This window comes from Eutrema salsugineum, unplaced genomic scaffold (assembly GCF_000478725.1).
Source record: "Eutrema salsugineum unplaced genomic scaffold, Eutsalg1_0 scaffold_8, whole genome shotgun sequence".
Lineage (NCBI taxonomy): Eukaryota > Viridiplantae > Streptophyta > Magnoliopsida > Brassicales > Brassicaceae > Eutrema > Eutrema salsugineum.
In genome coordinates, this window is record NW_006256414.1 from 10,845,445 (window position 1) to 10,869,381 (window position 23,937).

A 23,937-nucleotide genomic window follows, 5' to 3' on the forward strand; every position below is an offset into this window, starting at 1 on the left:
ATAATAATAAGACACGTCATTATTTTTTTTCGAGAATCGCTGTGAACGCGATATATCAGATTAAGACTTCACATATAATATAATAATATATATATAGATAAATTATTGCTCATTGATTATGGTAGAATTGGTTGGTTATATTACTATCAGACCCTGCGTAATATATAGAAAAATAGATAAATCTTTAGACATAATTATGATCTATATAATTAGAATCTAAATTAAAATTCCATAAAATTATTTATAATCATTGTTTTATATTTGTTAAGAAATTATGGGGGGTGTTATTCAATCTGTATGTTGAAATCAACTCCACTAGATTAGATTATATCAGATTTTAATTTTTTTAATTAATTTAGAATCTAATATATATGAGTTGTTTAAAATTTTAAATTACTTAGCAGTGTATTTAGAAAGTCACATGCTATCATTTAAAATCTAATAGAATAGAATTCTCAATAAATTTTGGATTTGGAAAGATTAAAGAAAAAAAAATCAATCTAAAACCACAACGTAAGAAAAAAAAACAAAGAAAAAAAAGCCAACACAATAAAAAAAAAATTGCAACCTAAGAAAAAATAAACCCACATTCACTCCATATTGGTTAGAATCCATCCTAACCTTTCTTCCACTGACATACTAACAAAAACATCTTGTATTCCCAAATGGTAAATCTTGGTAAGTGCTTTGTAACATATACGTTCTTCTAAATCCAAAATTTCTTTTATAGCATCCCAAACATTATTCTGATTTTTCTCCGCTTCTCTTTGTTGTCTTTCTTTTTTTTGCTGTATTAAATTCAAGATTTGATTGCTAATCCCCATCACTGAATTTTCATCTTTTTTGGAAGTACCTCTCTCAGATCTAGCTCTTTTCTTTGGTTGAAACTTCTCTCTACGATAATCTGAAGTTTTCTGGGAATCAAATGGTACAAAATGCTCTGGAGACTCATGGCGATGAGTTGTTCTTTCTAAGTCATATAAGTCATCAATACCATGCACATACTCTTCTTTGTTTGTACGTGCATCTGTACTATCACCTAATCCAATTGCATTTTTCCCGGTAGCAACACCTTCTCCAGATATTATTTGAAACTCATCAAAAAATTCAAATGTTTCATAACGTAGGTTTTTATCCTTAGGATGAGCCTATAAAAACAAAATAATATATTAATAAAGTGTAATAGGTAGTATGATAATATATTGTTTGAACGAGAGACTTACTTTTAAAATAACTATCCCAAACTTCATCAGATGCTGTAAATCTTTTTGTTTGAGGATCCCAGCCAAAACCAGAAGAATAACGTTGAAGATCGACACAACTTTGGTATTGTTGTTTTAAATATTTCATTCTGCTTTGATAATGTTTGTAATCTTTTGGACGACAAACACCTTTGTTGAGATCTGGTAGAAGCTTCGTCTCAATAGTTAGTTTGCTTATGCTACCATTAGAATCACGCCAATTGTGGTTGATCCTTCCCACAAGAAGTTGTATTAACAACTTAGTCTCATCTGGAGTCCATGGATTGTAATCACCTTTTTCTTTTCTCTTTTTTTTTGAATCTCCCATGGTGATGATGTTTAAAGATAACTAGTCATGAATGAAAAAACACAGATTCAAAACAAAATAAAAACGAAAATGATTGAGCAAAGTAGAGAGAGCTAGTGTTATTGGAAACAATTAATAATAAACATGTATGCATTAGTAACAAAAGAAAATAGTAAAATAATACACTAACCTTGTTTTCTTGAGTTTGATGATCTCTATGTTTGAGAAATGTGTATATATAGAGAGAGATCGTTGTTAAAGATAAAGATGAAGCTAATATAAAGATAAACATGAACTTATCTAGATAAAGATGAATATTGAGTTGATAGAATAAGATATAGAAAAAAAACTTGTGATATATGATATTTTAATGATCATGAGAATCTTCTAAATATTTATATGATGTGTATCATTTATATTATTTTTGAAACCAAGTAAGCAAATTAACGTGGATATGTACAGAAGTAATAAACAAGAAGTAAAAGCTTGAGTAGTGGGTTTAACCTGACAACGTGAGAGTAGCGGGTTTCTTCTAGTGGTTAACGAACTCGAATTGCGTCTATTGTTTTTATGAATTAGAAGCTTGTCATAACTTGTTCTGGCTTACCATGATATTTTAATAATTTGTCAACGATACATATGATACAGTCTGTGGTGCAATAGGTACTAGTACATCCACTTCCAAGCCACATAACAGACTCAGCAAAGTCAGGCACTTGTCAACAACATCGATGACCAGTGCATCACTAGATAGATATTAACAAAGCCAAACAAGGGAAGAATTCCAAATTACCTGCGGGTTAGTCACAACTCTATCTTGAAGATTGTATTACGTGTCTCTTTCGTCTGTTAGAAACTTGTGCTTCTCTGAATAAACACAAGAACTTTCTAAGTATCAGAAATATCTGATAAAACACTCTGTTTTCTACACAGAATTTGATATAAAAACAGAGTTCAAAGTAAGAACAGAAACTGACTCTTTATTGAATCTCAAACTTGGTTTTTACATCACGGTTACAACATCTTAAGTAGTTACACAACAGACACGACACAACAGACATGATTTAACAAAGAGTTGTGTCTTTTCTACTTGTGACTCTTAAAGAAATAACACACCCTAACTTAACAGACACGACTCTTAACTTTATATAACACAAACTCAATTATAATCAACATCGTCCAAGACCTTGAAGTATACAAGAAAAGAGCCTTTGGATCCTAGAATATCCATCTGCTGGTTCGATCAGTGAACGTCCATCAGAGTCATCACGAGCTTGTGCCACTAGCAAAATGACTAAAGATAATCAGAAACTGTCTCTGATGAAAAGGGTCATGCAAATGATAACACGTTGCAAACTGTGAAGCCTCTCAAGAACTCTAAAGATGCATCTGTTCTTCAAGCTAATGCTAAGGAGGGCACAAAAGTTTAGCTATCAATGGTGGTTTGGTTCCTCCAACATCCATGCAACCATCAGGTCTCCGTAAGCCATCATCAAAAATCCGTTTCTTTGATGGAGTAAGTTCATGACAAATGTAGAGAACCATTTTGCAATAGGTTGTTCCTTAAGATAGCCTCGGCAAGATCTATTCCTATCTGGAATCTTAGTAGGTAATTGATCTCTCTCTCTCTCTGTTAAACAGGCAAGACGTGGATCATCTTCATCTGCAAAATTGTTCTCTACATTTGTACAGCAAGTAATAAACAAGAAGTAAAAAATTCTAAAAAGAAATCATAAAGGGTTCAAGAAAGTATTTTTGAGTCGAGACACATTGAAAGAATAGCCACCAAAACAAAAATCCTAAAAACGTCAACCTTATAAAAAGCTAATGAATAAATTATCTTTGGCTACCAATAATAGTAGCATCTCTCCACATATCTGCAGCTATGGTCGCCCTCCATTGTCTTGCATATTCTCTTTCTTGATATTGGGACTCAACATTTCCTGCATCATCATTCTCTTCTGAATTATGATTTTCAGTTTCTTCATCATCATCCTCTTCGTCATCACTAGAAAACTCATCTGACCGACACCTTTTACGAAGAAAATTATGTAAACCCGCACACGCAAGAACAATCTCTGCTTGGGTCTTGAAAGAAAATGGTGGTGCAGATTTAAATATCAAGAACCGAGATTTAAATATACCAAAAATTCTCTCGATGACGTTTCTCAAAGACGCATGACGAAGGTTGAATAGTTCATTTTCATTTGCTGGATCACGTCCTTCACCCTGAAAATCTTGTAGATGATATCGTGTGCTTCGTAATGGAGCTAAGAAATTACGACGATTTGCAAATCCACAATCAGCTAAATAATATTTTCCTGAAACACCAAAAGACATAAAAACTCATTTAAATTCAAAATATTACATCATTTATGATCATATTAGTTAGACCTGAATTAGAAATTACCTTCCGGAACTTGCAGTCTATTAGTTCTTCTTGTTAAGGCATCTTGTAGAACTTTTGAGTCGTGAGCCGAACCTTCCCATCCACTTAAAACATACATGAACTCTAGATCAAAGTTACAGGTAGCTAGTACGTTTTGCGAAAGGAATCCTTTTCGATTACGATAACTAGCTTTTTCATGACCTTTTACCATTGCATAAATGTGTGTGCCATCAATAGCTCCAATACAATCCTAAATTAATTTAAAGTTATCAATATATAAATTTAGTAGAAATAATATTTAAACAAAAAAGAGAATTACCTTGAAGTAAGGATAAAATCTTCTGCTTTGGCTTATTTGTTCAGGTACTGTATGAGTAGACTTGGCCATCAAACTTGGTGCGAGCGTGTTCAAAGCTCTGAGAACCTTATGAAAATTTGTACTTGCTGTGAACTTTGATCTCTTAAAAGTGTCAATCGTGTGACAATATTTTGAACTTTGGCCAACTGTCAACAAGAAAGTAGCAAGCATCTCTTCGACACACATATCGTGTGTTTTCTAAACCTGTTTTTGTTCTGATAAGATAGCATAAATCTGCAAACACATCAGGATACATACGATACAATTGCCGAAAATGAATAGGATTCTCTTTCAAAGCTTTTTGTATATAATCATGCCCTTCTCTCGTGATTTGTCGCCGAATCGGACGTTTAATCTGATTCTCATACGTAGTTAATGATCCCACAAGCATTAATAACATAATGTCTACATATGAGTCATCTTCCTCATAAATTGTTTGTTTCACCATTGATAAACCTAAAATAACAATAAAATAAAAAGTTAAATCAAAAACTTACAGAAAGTGAAATCTTAACATATAAAAATAGGTTCAAATTCAGTTAAAATCTTTCACTTAAAATCAGCTGTAAAAATCTGTTAAACATGAATAACATAAGATTTTAATTGACTTATTCAACTTTTTAATTAAATAACAATGAATTTCAAACTCTATTAATGAAGAGATTGTAAATACATGAACCAATAACATTTGATTTTGAAAGAGAAATCAAAATCAATTATTGAATAACAATGGATTGTGGATGGATTTAGACTCTATTAAAAACCAAGATTGAATAACACCCCCTATAATTTATTTCATATTATTCATAAATATGATAAACAATCTCTTTAGATAAATGTTAAGGTTCCAAAAACATAATTTTCATGGTAGTTTCTGTTTTATTTTACTTTCTTTACTTTTTTATTAAATAATTTCCATTTTAAAAGATATTTATTTCATTTTTTCTTATTTTGAGTAAATAATAAAGAATAGAAAGATTATATTATTACATTGACACATGTCGATATCTTAATTAATCTTGACAAATGTCATAATCTAATGAGTTATAAAAATCTTACATGTCGCGTCCAAGTTTAGAGAATTTATTTTATATAATAAAATATTATATACTAGCTACAAAAAATAAAAAATAACTTTAAATGTGAAAATATTATGATAATTCTATTAATAATTTTTTTCTCAAACAATGTATCGAAATATATGATGCACTTTCAGGTTTATTTGTATATAAATGTAAGTGGTTGACTGAATCTTTGTTTGGTAATATTATCATTTAATAGTAACACGTATACTCTGTCTCTCATGATATTAAGATGATTGATCGCACAAAATAGTTTTTTCAAAGGGTTTAATCCAAAAAAAGTTAAACCCATCACCCTTATTTCTTTTTGCAAGATTGACTCTCACCTTTATAAAATGAAAATCAATTTCGTTACTTTAAAGTCACACATAAAACAATCCACAGCCATTTATAGATTTTACAGCATGTATATATCTCTGTATAAATCATCAAAGTTATGATATTTATTTAACAAAAATATGCATAAGCTGACTTTGAACCCACAATCTCAATCCTATATATTAAATGACAATGTAGTTTAATGAAGACTTTTGCATTTTGGCTGATTTGTTTTAATTTGATTGGACAGATTTGATCTTCTTGACACGTCAATGATGATGTTTATTCCATGTCATAAATGTGACATGGCAAGGTCGGTGAAGTGCAGAAACCTGATTGAAGAATCAGTCGTGACGAAGCATTAATATCAATTTTCTTTCTAAATAAATATTAACTACATTAATAATTTAAAACAGATAAACACATGGATCCTTTAAAACATCCAAAGACCCATATCTAAAGTTTTATCCGATAAACATCTAAAAAGAATATGGCTCATTCCTACACATTTTTTAAATTAATATGGTTTCAAACTGTTGCCTTCTAGCATGGGTTTTCCAATATATGGAAGATTACATATTAATTAGTAAGATTTTCCGATATTAATGTAACAAATTATACTTCTAGGTTACTACATTCTTCTTTTATCAGCTAAATTTCATTTCAATATATACACGTCACATTTGGCAATGCAATCATTCAGAATAATTTTCTTGTCAAATAATGGGGGAACAATACCTACTTCTACGCATATTCTGAATATTCTGTTTCTCATTTCCATCCTATTTTAAAAATAATAATAAATCCGCCTACATCTATAATTTAGGGTTTTCCCGCAATTCACTCCCCCTCTATAAATAATGTCTTTCAAAACCCTACAACTAAACCGCTCTCTTCTCAAAATGTCTATCTTACGCAGACGTACAGCTGCTATAGTTCCTTTTGCAAAATTAGATCCATCTAGTGAAATTCAGAAAGCTAGGGCTAATATTTTTTCTATTTGGAAAGTGAAGAATAGTCACTCGGGGTTTATAATAGAAATGATTTTGGTCGATGAAGAGGTATGTATTCCATTATATGGTTTTTTTGCTTTCAATATATTTTATATTTATTATAAATTTTTGTTATTTGACAGTAACTAGGATTCACGACACAGTTGATGAAGATCTGATTGAAAAAAATAAGGGTCTTCTTATTGAAGGCAAATCACTTTTGATTAATGCATTTTTATTAAAAGAGTACTATGGTGATTTTAGGACTGGTCCACTTCCATTCAAGATCTCTTTGTGCAGAACCACTCGTGCAAAGGAGATTACTGCCTTCAATCTCTCGTGAAAAATATTTGACTGATTTTAAGTCAATCAAGGAGGACAAGGTCGACAAAAGCGTTCTTATCAGTACGTATACTTTTTTATTTTGTATAATAGAATATTTTTTACAATTTTAATAATTAAATGGAAAACATTCTTACTGAAGATGTTCTTGGACAAATTGTCATTGTGGGGAGTATCGTTGTTAGGAAGAATTTGGATCATCGAGAAATTATTGTTAACACTACGGGACACCAAGTAAGTTCTAATATCATTCCAAATATTCATACATCTTTCAAACCATACAACGCTGATATGCTTTTTTCAAACGATGTCCAACTAAAATGTACACTATAGGGACAATATGGGAAGAAGACCATTGAGTACACTGACAAACATATGGATTCTATCGTCGTCTGTCTAATGCGTTTTGTCTGTATAAAAGAGTACAAAGGTGAGATCACTAGATAAATTTTAATTTAATTTCAAATTTATATAGCACTAACTTGATATCATATATGTTATTTATGTTTTTTTTACTATAGGTGACATATTAATTTCAAACTCTTTCAACTCCACAAAAATTTTGTTTGGTCCACTCTTTCAGATTGTCAAAGAATTGAAAGAACGGTACGTTTTTACATGTCCTTTGAATAAATTTAGATATTCTTATTTATTAAAAGACAATATTCTGGTTTTTAGGTTGCCAAAAAATAATCAAATGATTGTTCATGCTGAACAGATTTATTCGTCTTCTTGGGGTAGTGCGATTGACCGTGAAGAATTTGTAGGTGTCAAGAATAAGAGACGGACACTATCTGAAATTCACGATACTAAAGTGGTATGAGATAAAACTAAAATGCGCTAAATATTTATATACACCCTAACAATGATTAAACTTAATTGTTTTTTACAGTCAGGTAATATTGTAGCTTGTGTAACAATCAAAGACGTTGAAACTTCAAAGCTGTAGTACTATTGAGCTTGTAAAACATGCAACACTAAAGTTCTAGAGCATGGTATCTTGTCTGATGATAAAGATATTATAAGCTGATTCCTCTTTTCAGTTGCAAAAATTGTGGTGATATTTTTGTCTACGCTGTAGTCGTGCCAAGGTATATATCCTTGCAATCAAATCATCATTTTTGAAATATGACAAAGTACTCACATTTCTAATCCCTAACAAATATTGTAGGTATTATATAATCATATATGTTACTGATGATTCAGGCGTGGATGTCTAATTCCTGTTTTTTGATGAGACTGCTCAGAAACGTTTAGGTCATTCTGCTGAGTTGATGATGGAACTATTCGACGAGGTTATTCGTTTGTTTCTACATTAATAATATTAATCATTTACATTTTGACAAAATTATATAAACCATAGTCTTCTTCACAGTTTGCTCCAAGAGGACTACCTGATGGCTTTAGTAAACTAATCACACCTAGGATGCTTTTCAAAATAACTGTAAAAGAAGAACATACTAAAGGAAGTCAGTCTCCGTATGTAGTTGAATTATGTTCTCAAGATGACGACATTATGACTGAGTGGGATTCTCGGTCAGAGGTATAAAGCTATAATTTATTTCATATAGACTATTTGTTATCTTTTGTTAAATATTATTAGTTGTTAAGTTGTAGAGAACTTTGTTCTATTGAAGCAATCGTTGATGCTTACGAGTTCTGAGGAAATTGATAATACTTCTTTTGGATCTTCCCTGACTCCTGCATCTAAGAAGAAACTGAAGAGTCTTGACGGTATTGATGAAAGAGAAGGTGAAAGATCGATAAGCAACAAGCAGCCTAAGAAGGAAGTCCATACAAACTGATAATCATTTCTCGAGTTTTTTGAAGATTTGTATTTGTAATTACAAATTTCCAAAATAATTGTCTTTGGGTTGAACTCTATTCATTAATTTTTTTTTTGTACAGGATATCTTAGGCTCTGCAGAGTTTATGATAACAATAATTTCTTTTCCTTATATTCATATTTAAAATTAAGTAATGTATATCGTGTTTACACCTAAACATTTTCTTATTATGTTTATGTTCATATTTTTCTTTAAATGAGCAATAAAGGAGTTCAAATGAAAATAACATGTCAATCATTTAATTAATTTTATAAAAAAATTCATAACACAGTTGTTCATTTATCAGATATATCAATACCTACGCATTGTCGGGCTTGAATGTTGTATATGAATGTTTTGGCTACAACAAGATAGCACAATAAATGGAGTATTTATAGTGGGAATGTTTATCTTCACTTTCTAAATATTTTGAATGTTTGAATTATTTATGCAATTGATTTACAGATTTTGTGCTATCTTCTGTATAAAATTTACCAATAAAATCAAAAATCTTTAATTTATACTACCAAGGGAAGGTAGATTCTTAATTTAATTCATTCTATATATAGTCAACCGTAATTGTAAAAAGAACATAAATTTTAGAAATCAATAATTGTAAATCTTTTTAAATTGGAAAATAAGATATTCGTTAGTGAATGTTTTTAAATTTGAAAAAGTCATACAAACTTTTCAGAAAAGTTAGTTTTCTCCAAAATTGTAAAATAGCTTCTGGAAATAATTCATCAAACAAGGAGAACTCTCCCCAACTCTTGAAACGTAAGCACAGTTTCATAAGACTCGTTTTCTATATATACAACAAAAATTTTATGTTTATAAACTATAATCAGGTGGAAGAATTGGGCAATCTTCAACTTAAACACAAAGTGATGATAGTATTAGTCAATGCATTCAACTTGACGACGATTCTCCATTTATTCGAAAACGTAAGTACTCTTTTGTGGTACTCTGTTTTTCTATAAATGTCAAGGAAAAGTCTAATTTCCACTATTTCATCATTTTGAAATCATTTTAATGATTTCGTAACTTAATGTTGTAGGTGGACGACCTAGGATCTCTAAAAATTCACCTCCATTACAAAATTGTAATCTAATATCAAGCTGATTATTATTCTTTATATTATTTTTCTTTATATATGAGCACCACAACCATAGTAAGTTATCAGTGCTACAATTTTTTATAATACATACTAACACCATTCTTTACTTTTCATAATGAACACACGGTATACCTAGGCAAAACAATCAGTTATCATCTATTGTTAACTCATCAAATATCCCCCACACAAATAAAAAAAAATACCAAGACATTGTTCGATTTAACAAACCAAACAGGTACACAACGTAATGGTTTTTTTGTTAATTTGTATGGGTAATATCATATGAATATTAGTTCAGAGGTTGTTTTCTCAATTTATTTGTTTTAAATAACCTAGATGATCCTAGAAGCCCTATGTCAGACGTCACAAATGTTGAAGGTTTGTTCTCTAATATATAAGTAAATTATAATCTTCCATCAGCATTTCTAAATAATTCTAGATAATACTACTCTAATATTATCATCCTCAGTTATGTGTTACCAAACCAGATCTCAAACAATGGATCTTTTAATAAAGGAAAAATGATAGCTAGCTACACAAACTATACTCCATCATATGGCTACACATGCAAACTATATTAATGCATCGCTAACTACACGAACTATATGATCTACATAACAACATGTATGAATTAATAAAAATTATGTGACTAACATCATAAATATATCAGTAGTTGACAGAACAGTGTATCAGATTAGGGATTCCGGCACATTATAAAATTATGTATTAAGAATTACACGACTATATAATTAATATACCTAGAACTACACGCTGTATAATTAATGTACCCAGAACTACACGATGTATAATTCCTGTATCCATAACTACACGACAATATTATATGTAGCTGAATACAACATGAATTGACAATGCTAAACAATAATCTTGACATATAAACCACAAAAAAGAAAACTAAAAATCAGTTGATACGAGTTTGACAATGCTATACATAAAGAGTAACAAATGACTCATTTACAAACATTAGAGCTGATCTTACAACAATCACCAATTCAAAATGTAAATAAAGTCGAGACGTCTTAACACTTTATAGATTCATGAACAGATGAAACTTATTCAGTAATCACAACAAACACTTGGTGGACAAATGACTCAGCACTGGTATTTAACAGACATGCCGAGAGCTTTCTAGATGAAATGCATAAAAGCAATCACAAACACAGCAAATTAAACAAACACAAATAAAAAGTGAAATCACAGAATTTCAAGCAGCCAATGTAAAATCACTAGAAACCCTATAGTCCTTATTAATAGATTTTATAGAAAAAAATTGTTTTGAAAAAAACTAATAGGTTAGTTAATGATGATAAATTGGAAATTTCAAGAAAAATAATTGGATTTATTGAAATTCTATTAGTTTAAAGTTATAGAAAATTGCTAATCAATAAAATAATACATTTAATAATCAAGTTAAAAAATTCTTAATATATATATATATATGTTTTTTTTTCTAAAAATCTATTAATAAGGAACAAAGGCAGTATAATTTTGACTATATATTTTGTAATAATTTTTCCATGATTAGTTACAACAGATTTTTACGTCACTGACGAAATGGTAACGTTTTTCTTACTAAATAATTTTGGTACAGTTTCATATGGAAATTATCACAAAAAGTTTCCAAAACAATTAGTCCAAATTTTTTTGTAACAGTAGTCACTTAGTCCAAATTTTTTGTAACAATTAGTCCAAATTTTTAGTTTTGTTTTTGTGGTTTATATGTCAAGATTATTGTTTATGTATAGCATTGTCAATTGGTGTTGTATTCAGCTACATATAACATTATCGTGTAGTTCTAGATAAATTAATTATACATCGTGTAGTTTTGGATACACTAATTATACATTGTGTAGTTCTAGGTACATTAATTATATAGTCGTGTAGTTCTTGATATATGAATTTATAGTATGTCGGAATCCTTCCTCCGGTATACTGTTCCATCAACTCCCGATATATTTATGATGTTAGTCACATAATTTTTGTTAATTCATACATGTCGTTATATAGATTATATAGTTCGTGTAGTTAGCGATGCATTAATATAGTCTGCATGTGTGGCCATGTGATGGAATATAGTTCGTGTAGCGAGCTTTCATTTTTCCTTTAATAAAAAAGATAAGGGAAAACAAACTTATGGAACTGAGCCTCATACCAACAGTTTCCCACAACAAACAACATGATCGAATCTAATTAAGGAGCATCCCCAAGGTATGAATCATATTTCGTTTTTTATTTTTCAATTTTATCCCATACGTAAAACTGACATTCTAATTTAAATACCAGCTTACCAAAATCGATATAATGCTCAGAGCAATGAAGAAGATGGGGATTATGATGAAAGTCATGATCTTAATTACGAAGAAGGAGAAACTTCACCAAATGGCGTACGAAGATTTTACTGCAGATGTAGAGGACAATATTTTTCAATCAACCGTTCCCAATGTTATTGGATCAACATCAGAATTTCAAATTGGTCTTCAACCTAATAGTAAGTACTAGGAATGTCAATGCGTAACAATACTTTTTTTTATCCAATAACACTGATTACTACAATGTAAAATATAAAATTCAGGATATTACGATGATGGAGATCTCTCATTTGAGTGTGGAAACTGTGGAGCATATTTTGGTATGGAGAGTGGATAGGAAAATTAAGAATACAACTTAAAAATCCTCCAATGGAGCTAATAGAATTGTTATGCAAAAGAGATACATTTAGTAAACATTTTTGTGAGTTCATTAGAGCATACTACATGATGTTCTATTTCACGTCATTAGGCGGAAGAATAGACTACACGATTAACAATGATCGTGTTCATACGTCTTTAAATTGAATGGAGTGAATTATCATCCAATTGCTTATATGGTTCCAAATCTTAGTGAAATGCCCATAATTTTGCAACTATACATCTATGACACGATGAATGAAATTTACAATAGAATAACTGCTTATGAGTACGTATAATATTTATTTTCAAACTAATTTAGTTTCCTCTATCTAAATGACATGATAAGTGCATACTATAATTTTCTAAACGAATTTTGAATCTTCTTAGGACTATGGGAGCAGAGACAGATAAGTTTAAGTTTACTGTGTTGGATATTTTGAAAAAGAAGAGGTCAAGTACGATTGAGATTGATTGAAGGAAGAGCGGATGGAAGAACTCATATTCTTCCTACTGCGGATGAAGTTGTAGCTTTGATACCAGGTGACTTTATTTTCAACATGGAAGTTAGAGACATAATTATTGAGTCCAGTACAGACGGATTAGTGAATTACATCTTGCATACCTGCTTCTCCAGTATCTTTTAATGTTCCCATATGGAGACCAGTGCCGGACTAATCAGTTTAGATGTTTTAGTCGAAATTTTAAAATATGCCCTTTAAAAAAAAAATTTCAAATTTTTTTCTTCATAAAAAATAATAAATAAGAAAATAAGAAAATAAATTTTAGATTTTAAAAAAAAATTCAACTCCATTAATAATTTATAAGTTTATAAAAAAATAATAAAACAAATATTTTGTTGTTGAAATATTACTCTCTTTCTATTTTTTTCTTGCATAATTATTCATTAAACTTTTATCGCCGAGTTTTTCGACCATATATGTCGCAACAAATAACTAAACTAGCTCATTCAATCACTCTAGTAACATGGTAGACTGCAAATAGTTTTTTAATTAGTTTCAATTTCAACCATAGCTGTCTCAATAAGTCATAACACGTTTAGAATTTTTTTTTCTTTCTAAAACAGAATTTCCTTAAGAAAATAATTATTTTTCAAAAATATATCCTTCATCAGTATTTTTTAGAGAAAAGCCCATAAACATTACCAAAACATCTATAAATATCATTATCTTACAAAAAAGACTACAATTTTTTTTTACTTATATACTCTTTATAAGAAAATTTTAACCAAAATATGCCCCCAAAAAATTAGATACCCTAGGCTGTTGCCTACCTCGCTCGTGCTCTAGGGCTGGGCCTGATGGAGAGGATGGTTTTCACTTAAAAATTCCAATTGGGTATGGAGAGACCTCTGATACGAAACATAAATCAGTAACAATGCGGCAGTATTTTGCATTTAGAATTTTAGGAGAGACATGGTGAGGCTCCTACAATCAATCGATCAGGTAAACTATTTCAGCAGTTTCTTGTGAATGCTTATACGATGATCAAATCTAGTAGACTACATTATCTTTGGTTCAACCAGAAAAATTTTCGTTGTAATAACTATAGAAGTACAAAAAAGGCATCTGGAGCTGGTGCCGAAAAACTTGACAACCGCACACCACCCGCTTAATGGGAGGCAATCCATTTAGGTATTGTTTTCTTTAGGATTTTTCTTTTTTTTCTATTGATCTTTTTTTTTTCTTAGTTTCAGGTGTTTCTTATAAATAAATAAAAAAGTCAAAAATTTTTTTTTAAAAAAAACCAAAAAAGAAGGATGGTTCCCGACTGCTTGGCCCAGCAGGAACCAAGGAGAAGCAGGAAACAAGCCGAATTTAAGTCCCCGCGATCGCATACATTCGGACTGCAGGAAAGGAAGCATCGATCGCGACACCGAATTCCTGACCGCCGCCAGGCATTGCTTTCCCGTGGTCGCGTGAACCCGGACCGTGGGAAATGGTCGTTCACAAGACCCCCGACCCCAAACCACCCACTTTCATCCATTCCACCTCATCCACTACTCCCCACCACCTCCCATCACCATTTATCACCTTCCCTCATCTTCCCGAATCGATCCGGTTTATTTCCGTCAGCATCCCGGATCCAGGTAAGTTCCCTTTGGCTTACCTATTTCGATATATCTATGCATTTTTCTTATCCAATCTCGACTTTTTTCACACTGAGGACAGTGTGATTTAAGTCTGGGGGAGGATTTCATTCTTTTTTAACCACTTTTCTTTCATGAGTCTTGCATTATCTACACTTTTTTCATTTTCTTTAAAGTTTTTCAAAAACGGTTTTGAAAAAAAATACATTTTTAAAGAGAATGGTGAACATAAATCAATGATAGTTGAATGTGTCCTTTTAGACTGTTCCTAGTGACATGCTCATTCATGATTTAGGACAAGACTAGGCGGTAGCTAAGCACATTTGAAACGAACTACCCCAGAGAAATTTGAATGATTTCGATTAAGATGAAGGAATACACTAGCTATGTTTTATTTAGACTTAACATGGACATAATTTTCTCATTAAAGCATTAGTCCAAGGAAACAAATCATACATTCAGGACTCCTTTATCCTTTATATCACTCTCTGTTGATCTTGAATGGTTAGTTCATCTTTAGCTAGTTTTCCACCTTAACCCAACCTTTTTCGAACTACATGCACTCTTGTTTTCTATTGTCTTATATGCAGATATGTGCAAAAATGACAGAGAAAGAGGGACGATGTAGTTTTCAGTCACTAAGACGAAGAACTGCAATTCTGCCGGAAACTTTACTGGAAGGATTCAAAAAAGGAGAAAACTCAGCATGCCTCCGAAAAATCCCCAAACATTGGTACATTTTCATCCCTTAGACTCTCTCTCTCAAAATAGGTTATTTCCCCTTTCAAAAAAAAAAACGAAATGAAAGGAAATAAAACCTTAGAGAGTCTAAGAGAATCGATTTCATCCTTGAGGCAAGCTACAGTTCGATTATATGGAGGTTTGGAGATCATTTTTCTGATTCCCGTAAAAGATCTAAGTCTGGGGGAACAGCTGTTCACAACAAATGACAAAGGATTATGCAACAACATTCGGCAAGGAGAAGTGACTGAAAATTGTGGACATCAACAGGTCCACTCTCTCTCTCTTGCAGTTTTGCATAATATCTTGCATCCTCCAGATTCATCAGGTAACCCGAAACACTTTAACTCCACCACTTAAACAGCCCTTAAATGCCAAATGCCGTCTACCCTGGATGATGTATTTGATGAGAATTCACTTTTGCACTTTATGATTGTAGAGAGCTAGTTGACTGGAATCGAGATTTAGATTGTTTAAATTTTGCATGATGGAAAAAGTGGACTAGTATCTTTTGTGTCTTGGTGAGAATTTTCTAGACTAAGTTGTGAGCTGATGTACGATCTATTGTCCTAGTTTAGGAGTTCATGTATCTGAGATTTGTGCATTTCCTATTTTTGTTTTCACTTCACAAGATTGGATCTCTGCTTTGCTTAAGGACAAACAAATGTTTAAGTCTGGGGGAATTGATAACACCGTATTTTGACCATTTTTATGGATCGTTTTGAAATACGTTTTCTATGTTTTTATTGCTTTCAAATGTTTTTATTACGTTTTTCTAGTACTTGTAGTTTCAAGACTCTTTTCAGGAAACTTAGGCAAAAGCTTAATAAAATGGATAGAAGACCAGATTTCAGCTCAGAGTCAATCCGTGAGAAGTTCACCCCCTAGTTGAAGACCTTCTCACCGTCAGATTCAGCTCAAATTTGGAGACCTTAAAGACGGAAAACCACCTTTCCAACACACTTTACAGAATGACAATCCAACGGTTCAATCAAAAGTTACGCGAAGAGCAATATGTCCCGTAAACTAGCCAGCAAGCATTCCTACCTGCGGCCAACACCCATTTTGCACCGGTCCCGTCTTTCTCGACCGCGGAGATTGGTCTGTCTGGTCTAGAACCCAATTTTCAAACCCAAAATGATTTCCTCATTTGGAGAAACCCTAAGTGACGCCCAGAAATGAATTTAGCACTATATATACATGTTTTAGGAACCCTAGACGATATACAAAATCTCTTTTTGCAGTTTTAATTTTCTTTCATTTTTCTTAGTTTTATGTCTAGGGAGATAGAGATCTATCTCTTGAACCATTTTTTTATTCATTTACCATATCGATTTCTACTCAGGTTTTCAATATAATGTTTTTGCTTTCTCTAATCATATATGTGTAATTTTATTGTTGGGTTTAAGGGATTTTTGATAGGGCCTATATATGTTCGATGAGGATTCCATTAGCTATTGAAGCCGAATCCTAACACTTTTTCTTCTAAGCTTATTTTTAATGCATGGGAGTAGCATCATGAACTACAATCTGATCTCAGTCTTTGGTGCTGCGAATGAAAAACTCTCCAATATCTCAGCCTTAGTAATCATCTTTATGCCTGCCATGTAAATGGTGGATTTCTGATAACACCTGATTTTGACCACTTTTATGGATCCCTTTCAGTATCTTATGCAAGTGTTTTCACTCAGTTTTAAAGGTTTTATAATTTTTTTCTATGTTTTGGAATTTTAAAAGGCTTTTCAGGAAACTTGGGACTTTGGAGTGCATTTTGGAGCAAAAGTACATTTTTGGATAAATTCAGACCATCAGAAGTTTGGCAACCTATGAAGACCTTCTCACCGTCTGATCATCCCCAAATTTGGAGAAATTATAGTGGAGATAGCCAGATTTCCAACACACTTGGAATCAAAGCAATCCAACAGGTAGATCTCCAGATATCATCAATGCACTGAAGGCCGACCAACACAAGTCCAGTCAAGCACAGGTGCTTTCACCCGCGGCCAGCCTTCTTCCCACCGCGGCTCAAGAGGTTTCACCCCCGGTGGACCTATGTCTGAACCTCAGGAGCCCAACTAAGGTCCAAGACACTTCCTGCACCCAATTTACAAGCCCTAGACGCCCAAGACTTGGAGAAACACTATAAATACTCATTTTTAGGTCTTTTGTAAGGGAGCCTCTTTCTTCTCTTTAAGAGAGAACCCATTTGTAGTCTTAGCTTTTATTTTTATGCATTTATAGAAGCTCTCCATCGCCACTCTGTCTTCAATAAGAGAAGATTTTCTGAAACTTTGTTTCTTTTACTTTTCTTCTTCTTAGTTCTAAACCGATGATGATGTCTACCTCAGCCATGTCTGAGTAGTCACCTTGCTGGGTGAAAGGGTAATCCAAAGGGATCCCATGTTTGAATGACATCTAGGTTTTTAGGAAAAAGGATTTTGATTTTTATCATGATTCTCCCATTCATCCAAATCTCAAAGCAGTAATTCTGGATTGATCACCCAGAATCCGATCCTAGGTTAAATCCGAGCCACGAGAGTGTTGTATCTGGGTTGTCTGAACTGGATCTTATGAACATCACTGTCATAGGAGACAAAAGCTACCTACGGAGGATACATAAGCCGAGATGGAATCCGATCTTGTTCTGGCATGAGAGTGAGAGTTAATTGTCATGAACAATTGATTAGATTATTAGGGTGACGAGGGTTGGCTAATCTTACATGTGTCTACCCTAGTTTCAGAGTCATAGAAAATCCTTGCCTAAATTCCTTGTGCTTTAGAACATGAACCCTGAAGATGAACCTTGAACCCAGCGCCGTATTTTCATATAGTTTTCAATCGATTTTTATTTCCAGCTTTTTAATTCTCTGCATAATTAGATTTAGTGACAAACCAAGACCTCTTTTTATTAGATCAGGTTTACGATTGTTTTTAGCATCAGTTAGAAGTCCTAAACATACAGATCTCTGTGGATTCGATCCCTAGGTACTACTGCATTTGCTGTGCACTTGCACCTTATCTAGGGTAAAACTTGTGTTACCCACTGCACTCACATCAATTTCTCAATACAAATACACAAGCCTGACATATTAGCAAATTCATTAAATATTCCCAATAGTCCCTCCACCGAATCTTTCTTGCCATCTACGAAAACCATCAAGTCATCCGCAAAACAAAGATGCATTAGCTTCATGTATTCACTATCAGGATGATAGTCAAAAATATTATCTCTAGCAGCCTTATCAAACCTTCTAGATAACACATTCATACATATGATGTGGAACTTTATTTCAATACAGAATAAAAAATGCAGCAGATTTTCCCCACTTATATACTCATGTCATTCGTTATTTAGTACTTAGTAGATGCTAAACTTATCCAGAGATTGGCGTTAACTTGAAGCATGTATGTACTGCCTGTCTAGAGTACGTTGGACCAACCTTTTGGGAGAAAATAAAAAAGGTGATGGAGAATCTCATCTCTATCCAGAACAAGAAACGAAACAGGTTTGCCCTAATTTTATACTTATGTCAACAACATTCTGTTATTTGTTGTTTATTACTTAGTATGTGCTAAACTTGTCTCGTTAATCGTTAATTTACAGCATGTCAACATTTTCGATGTAATTGTTAACTACGAGTACATATATATTAACCTTGTTCCATAGTAACTAACGACAATTATATATATGCTAACATAGGTACATACAATAATATAATGCATATGTTATTAACTGTAAACATTGATTTTTGCATTTCTATTCAAGCTGTCCACAGCAAGACTCCATATAAGAAAAAGAAACGCAACAAGTTTTTAGGCATGACTGGTTGAGTTAGAAACACGTTGACATCCATATCATCCTCTATGAATGCCAGATCAAGGGTGAGTTGCAACTCTATTGGTACCACATCGTAACTTTTGATCCACCCTTAATTGTCTAAACAAGTTATTATATTTCTTATATTAGCAAATATTTGTATTATGTTACCATCTGTAATATAATGATGTCGATAAATAGATTGGTTACTAAGTGAGCTATTATCGATCACAAAATAATTAGCGAGGTAACACCAAAGTTATCACCAATGACCATGAAACTCGATCCACCGTATATATGATTGTTTTTTCACCAAATTGTAGTTTGTTACCTGGTAACATTTTCCTTATACAGTTACTACACATTTCAGTTATTTGCTAACACAGTAAAATACTGTCATATCATTGATATCGAACACGGCAAAGTGCTGATTGGTGGACAAATTGTTGTTATGATCTCGTTAACAGATCCTTCTAGTTAACTATGTAACCACCAATAATAACACAACTTAACATCTAACAAGGTTTGAAGCTTTAATCTGTAAGCGTCTGCAAAAGAACATACACATTAACATTGTTAACATTTTTTCTTTAACAAGTGTTAACACAACAAATCCTTTAACTCCATTGGCTTCTACCTAAATTTTGATCGAGAAAACAATGATATCAATATAATGAAATAAGTTAATAATGGGTAGAGTTATAGCCGCAGGTAGCTTCATCATGTTCCCAGCTACGTGATACTCACCTCTATTTTTTATTAGTTTTTTTCTGCAACCAAGAAAGTTAATAACGTTTATCAGATCTTTTTTAAACAAAGTTTTTGTTTTATTTTGGCCGCTAGTTTAGCAAAGAGTGCTCTGACTCTCTCGCTCCCCACGTGTAATTGAATTTTTATTTTATTTTAATGAAAGGAATGTTCACAAAAAAAAAAAAACTATGGCCACTAGCAATCTCAATAGAATATCTCCTTGTCCTCTGCATTAAATTTTGAGGACAGTGAATAATACAACAATGTTGATAATATTGTAGGTGCCGTCAATAGTTTATAGGAATAAAATTATCATAATCTTATCTGTTAGATGAGAGATATTGAATTTTGAATTATTGAGTGTTATATTGTTAATTATCTAGTCAATTAGGTATATTAAATCAACAAACCCTAATTTTTGTTTTAAACCAATGTGTCTAAATGAGGCACTGTCAGGTATATCTTTGAATGTAAGTGAATAAGACAACAATGTTTGATAATATATATTGTAGGTGCCATATAGTTTATAGGAACAAAATTTTCATAATCTTATCTGTTAGATGATAGATATTGAATTTTGATTTATTGAGTGTTATATTGTTAATTATCTAGTCAATTGGGTATATTCACTCAACAAACCCTAATTTTTGTTTTAAACCAATGTGTCAAAATATACGAGGCACTGTCAGGTATGTCTTTGAATGTAAGTGGTTGACTGGATCTACATTTATTTTAACATGGTAGATGACAGCCTAAGCATACTCCTCGGTGTTGTATAGATCTATTCTAACTTCGTATTCTCTCGTGGAAAGATCAATTCCACCATCCTCCCCTGATGGGGAGAGAACCATTCCATCAAATTTTCTATCTTTGACAGGGGACATTTTTCTGAGCTCTTCGCCGGAAATTCATTTCAATTATCTCACTGTCTTGGCTTCTTGTGTTGCGATCTATACGAGACAAAAGAAAGCAGCCGGTTTGTTTCTACCAATATGAGAGGTAAAAGTTGGTAAACAAGGATAGATTTTTTAGCAATGTAGTTTTTTTATTTTACATCTATAGTATTTTTGCCCTGGTTGATCCATATTTTACCAGAGGAATTTGAATAAGTAATAATGATATGATACAATATAAAAAGGAAGATTTAAATACTCATATTTAAGCATTGTTGGTTAGGGACTGATGTCCTCGTAATTAAATTTTAAAATCATTACAATGTCACATAACCAAAAAAGAATGTTAACCTTTTTATAGAGAATGCTATATTCTTAAAACCTCATATAAGTGTAAGTATAGACTTTAATAATTTCAGTTCATGAAATTAATCCCAAGATCATCTAGATTTGATTTAATCCAACCACTAATACTCTTATGTATAAAAATAAATACTTACATTGATCCATGCTTTCGTTTAGTATTTTTTATGAGAAAGAATTGATTTCTTCTTCCTTAACCTTTCTCTTTTATAATCCCTTTGATGGAGAGGAAATCTAAATCTTTCTATCTTTTCTTTTAGTTTTATGGATGTGTGTTCTTGTTTTGGTTCCAAAAAATTTATGATTATGAACCCTTATATAGTAATCTAAACCTTCTCTAATAGTGACATATGTGAGGAAAAATGTTAAGCTTAGACTTCTTATGCATAATATGTGGCAATTAATATACATGCACCATTCATAAGAAGACACACTTAACTATATGTATCCTATAATAAGATAAAACACATGTACCTATCACAATTAGAACACACATCCCTTTAATATATCATATCCTTAATGAAAGATTTAATATCATAAGGTAAGGAAGAGGGTCATCAATAAACCCAAATTCTAACACTTTTAATCAAAACTAATCAATCATAGTATGTCTTTTATGTTAGAATTAATATGAACTTGATCCTTGATAGTTAAATCTATAGACACATATGTCATCTTAAAAAAATGTTCTTACATTCTCCTACTTGACATATGAATCGACTTGATGATTTAATAACTTTAAATGCGCGCTTTTTATATCAAGTTCGCTCGTCTTTTAATTATAACAATAAAATCAGAGTTTGATTGGATTATGGCGGTCACAAGTCATTCAATCGACATGATCTCTTCCATGTATAACAACCAACACTAATTTTATATATATAGCTTCTTTTATGTTTAATAAACACTTTTATTCTCAAACTAACTTTACATTGAGAATAACTTTTATTCTGAAACTAAAATATGTTATCTACAAACCATATGTGTACACCTTTTAATGATAACATTTTTATAAACAGAAACATAACCTTAAGTGAATTCAAAGTGTCACAACCATAATGAGCAACCATAACTAAAACAGCAAGGCTTTATCTATAATACCCATACGTTCTACATGGCCAATGAACGCCTTGGGTGGTAATCCCTTAGTCAACGGATCCGCTACCATCATATCCGTTGCAATATGCTCAAAAGACACTTTACGTTTCTGTACTTCTTCTTTAACTGACAAGTACTTTAACTCCATGTGCTTAGCACCCTTTGAGTACTTGTCATTCTTTAAAAAGAAGACAGCTGCGAAAATGTCACAATAAATTCTCAGCGGCCTCTCTATAAAGTTCCGCAGCCACAATGCATGAATTGTAGCCTCAAAGCATGCCACGAATTCAGCCTCCATAGTGGAAGTAGCAATGATGAACTGCTTTCCATTTTTCCATGATATCGCTCCTCCACTTAATTGGAACAAATAACCAAACGTCAATTTCCTACTATGGACGCATCCGGCATAGTCTGAATATGAATATCTGACAACCTCCAGATGATCAGATCTTCTATATGTAAGCATGTGCTCTTTGGTGCCTTGCAAGTACCTGAGGACTTTCTTTGCAGCTTTCAAGTGGTCCATTCCGGGATTACTTTGATACCGACCCAACATACCAACAGAAAAACTGATATCTGGTCGTGTACATGTCTGAATATAGTTCAAACTCCCAACCACTGATGCATATGGAATTCTTGCCATTTCTTTACGCTCTAATTCACTTTTCGGACATTGCAATTTGATAAACTTGTCCTCTTTCTGAATTGGAACTACCCCTGCGGAGCAATTTTCCATTCTATATCTCTTTAAGATTTTATTGATATATCATTTCTGAGACAAACTTAACAATGTTTGTCATCTATTCCGAAATATTTCTATTCTGATCACATAAGATGCCTCACCCATATCTTCCATTTCAAAATTCTTAGAGAGATACCTCTTTATATCAAGTAGCATGCCCATGTCCTTTGCAGCAAGTAAAATATCATCAACATATAAGACTAAAATCACAAATTTGCTCCCACTGGCCTTAATGTAGATACACCGATCAACAATGATCTCTACAAAATCGTATGACATAATGGTATCATTAAACTTTAAATACCATTGTCTAGAAGCTTTGTTTTAGTCCATATATTTACTTCCTCAGCTTACATACCAGATTTTTTTTCCTGTGGCCACAAATCCTTCAGGTTGGTCCATATATACTTTTTCCTCAAGCTCTCCATTCAGAAAGGCGGTCTTCACATCCATTTGGTGAAGCTCAAGATCATACTGAGCCATCAAAGCCAAAACAATTCTTAAAGAATCCTTCTTTGAAACTGGAGAGAAGGTTTATTTGTAGTCAATTCCGTCCTTCTAGGTGAAACCTTTAGCAACAAAACGAGCTTTGTACCTTTCTATGTTACCTTTCGAGCCATGTTTAGTCTTAAAGACCCATTTACAGCCAACTGTCTTGAAACCGTTAGGCAACTCTACTAAGTCTCATACTTTATTATCACGCATAGACTTTATTTCTTCTTTCGAAGCAATCAACCATTTTTCTGAATTGTTACTTTCCATGGCTT

At 32.3% G+C, this 23,937-nt stretch overlaps 2 protein-coding genes across 3 annotated transcripts; both read right to left on the reverse strand.

Moving 5' to 3' along the window:
• Nucleotides 1-515: 515 nt before the first annotated feature.
• On the reverse strand, nt 516-1,569 carry LOC18009861 (uncharacterized protein At2g29880). 2 transcript variants are annotated; one of them, XM_024149289.1, is made up of 2 exons: nt 1,213-1,569; nt 516-1,148 (listed from the first exon to the last, which is right to left on the reverse strand). In XM_024149289.1, the coding sequence occupies exons 1-2, from the start codon at nt 1,567-1,569 to the stop codon at nt 591-593; spliced, it is 915 nt and encodes a 304-aa protein (XP_024005057.1). In that variant the 3' UTR covers nt 516-590. The 2 variants fall into 2 exon arrangements, with proteins under 2 accessions (XP_024005057.1, XP_024005055.1); XM_024149287.1 differs by having other exon boundaries at nt 1,224-1,374.
• A 1,815-nt stretch (nt 1,570-3,384) lies between these two features.
• LOC112088837 lies at nt 3,385-4,325 on the reverse strand. Its single transcript, XM_024159122.1, has 3 exons — nt 4,257-4,325; nt 3,959-4,187; nt 3,385-3,545 (listed from the first exon to the last, which is right to left on the reverse strand). Exons 1-3 carry the CDS (start codon nt 4,323-4,325, stop codon nt 3,385-3,387), a joined length of 459 nt encoding a protein of 152 aa, XP_024014890.1.
• Nucleotides 4,326-23,937: the final 19,612 nt, after the last annotated feature.

What these genes read in the sequence shown, in the direction of transcription:
- LOC112088837 (XM_024159122.1), bottom strand. Translation starts at nt 4,325, where the DNA reads ATGGCCAAGTCTACTCATACAGTACCTGAACAAATAAGCCAAAGCAGA. An exon ending in GATTTTATCCTTACTTCAAG is followed by an intron (nt 4,188 to 4,256) that starts GTAATTCTCTTT and finishes AAATTAATTTAG; the next exon opens with GATTGTATTGGAGCTATTGA. An exon ending in TAGACTGCAAGTTCCGGAAG is followed by an intron (nt 3,546 to 3,958) that starts GTAATTTCTAAT and finishes GTGATGACGAAG; the next exon opens with AGGATGATGATGAAGAAACT.
- LOC18009861 (XM_024149289.1), bottom strand. Translation starts at nt 1,569, where the DNA reads ATGGGAGATTCAAAAAAAAAGAGAAAAGAAAAAGGTGATTACAATCCA. An exon ending in ATTTTAAAAGTAAGTCTCTC is followed by an intron (nt 1,149 to 1,212) that starts GTTCAAACAATA and finishes TTGTTTTTATAG; the next exon opens with GCTCATCCTAAGGATAAAAA.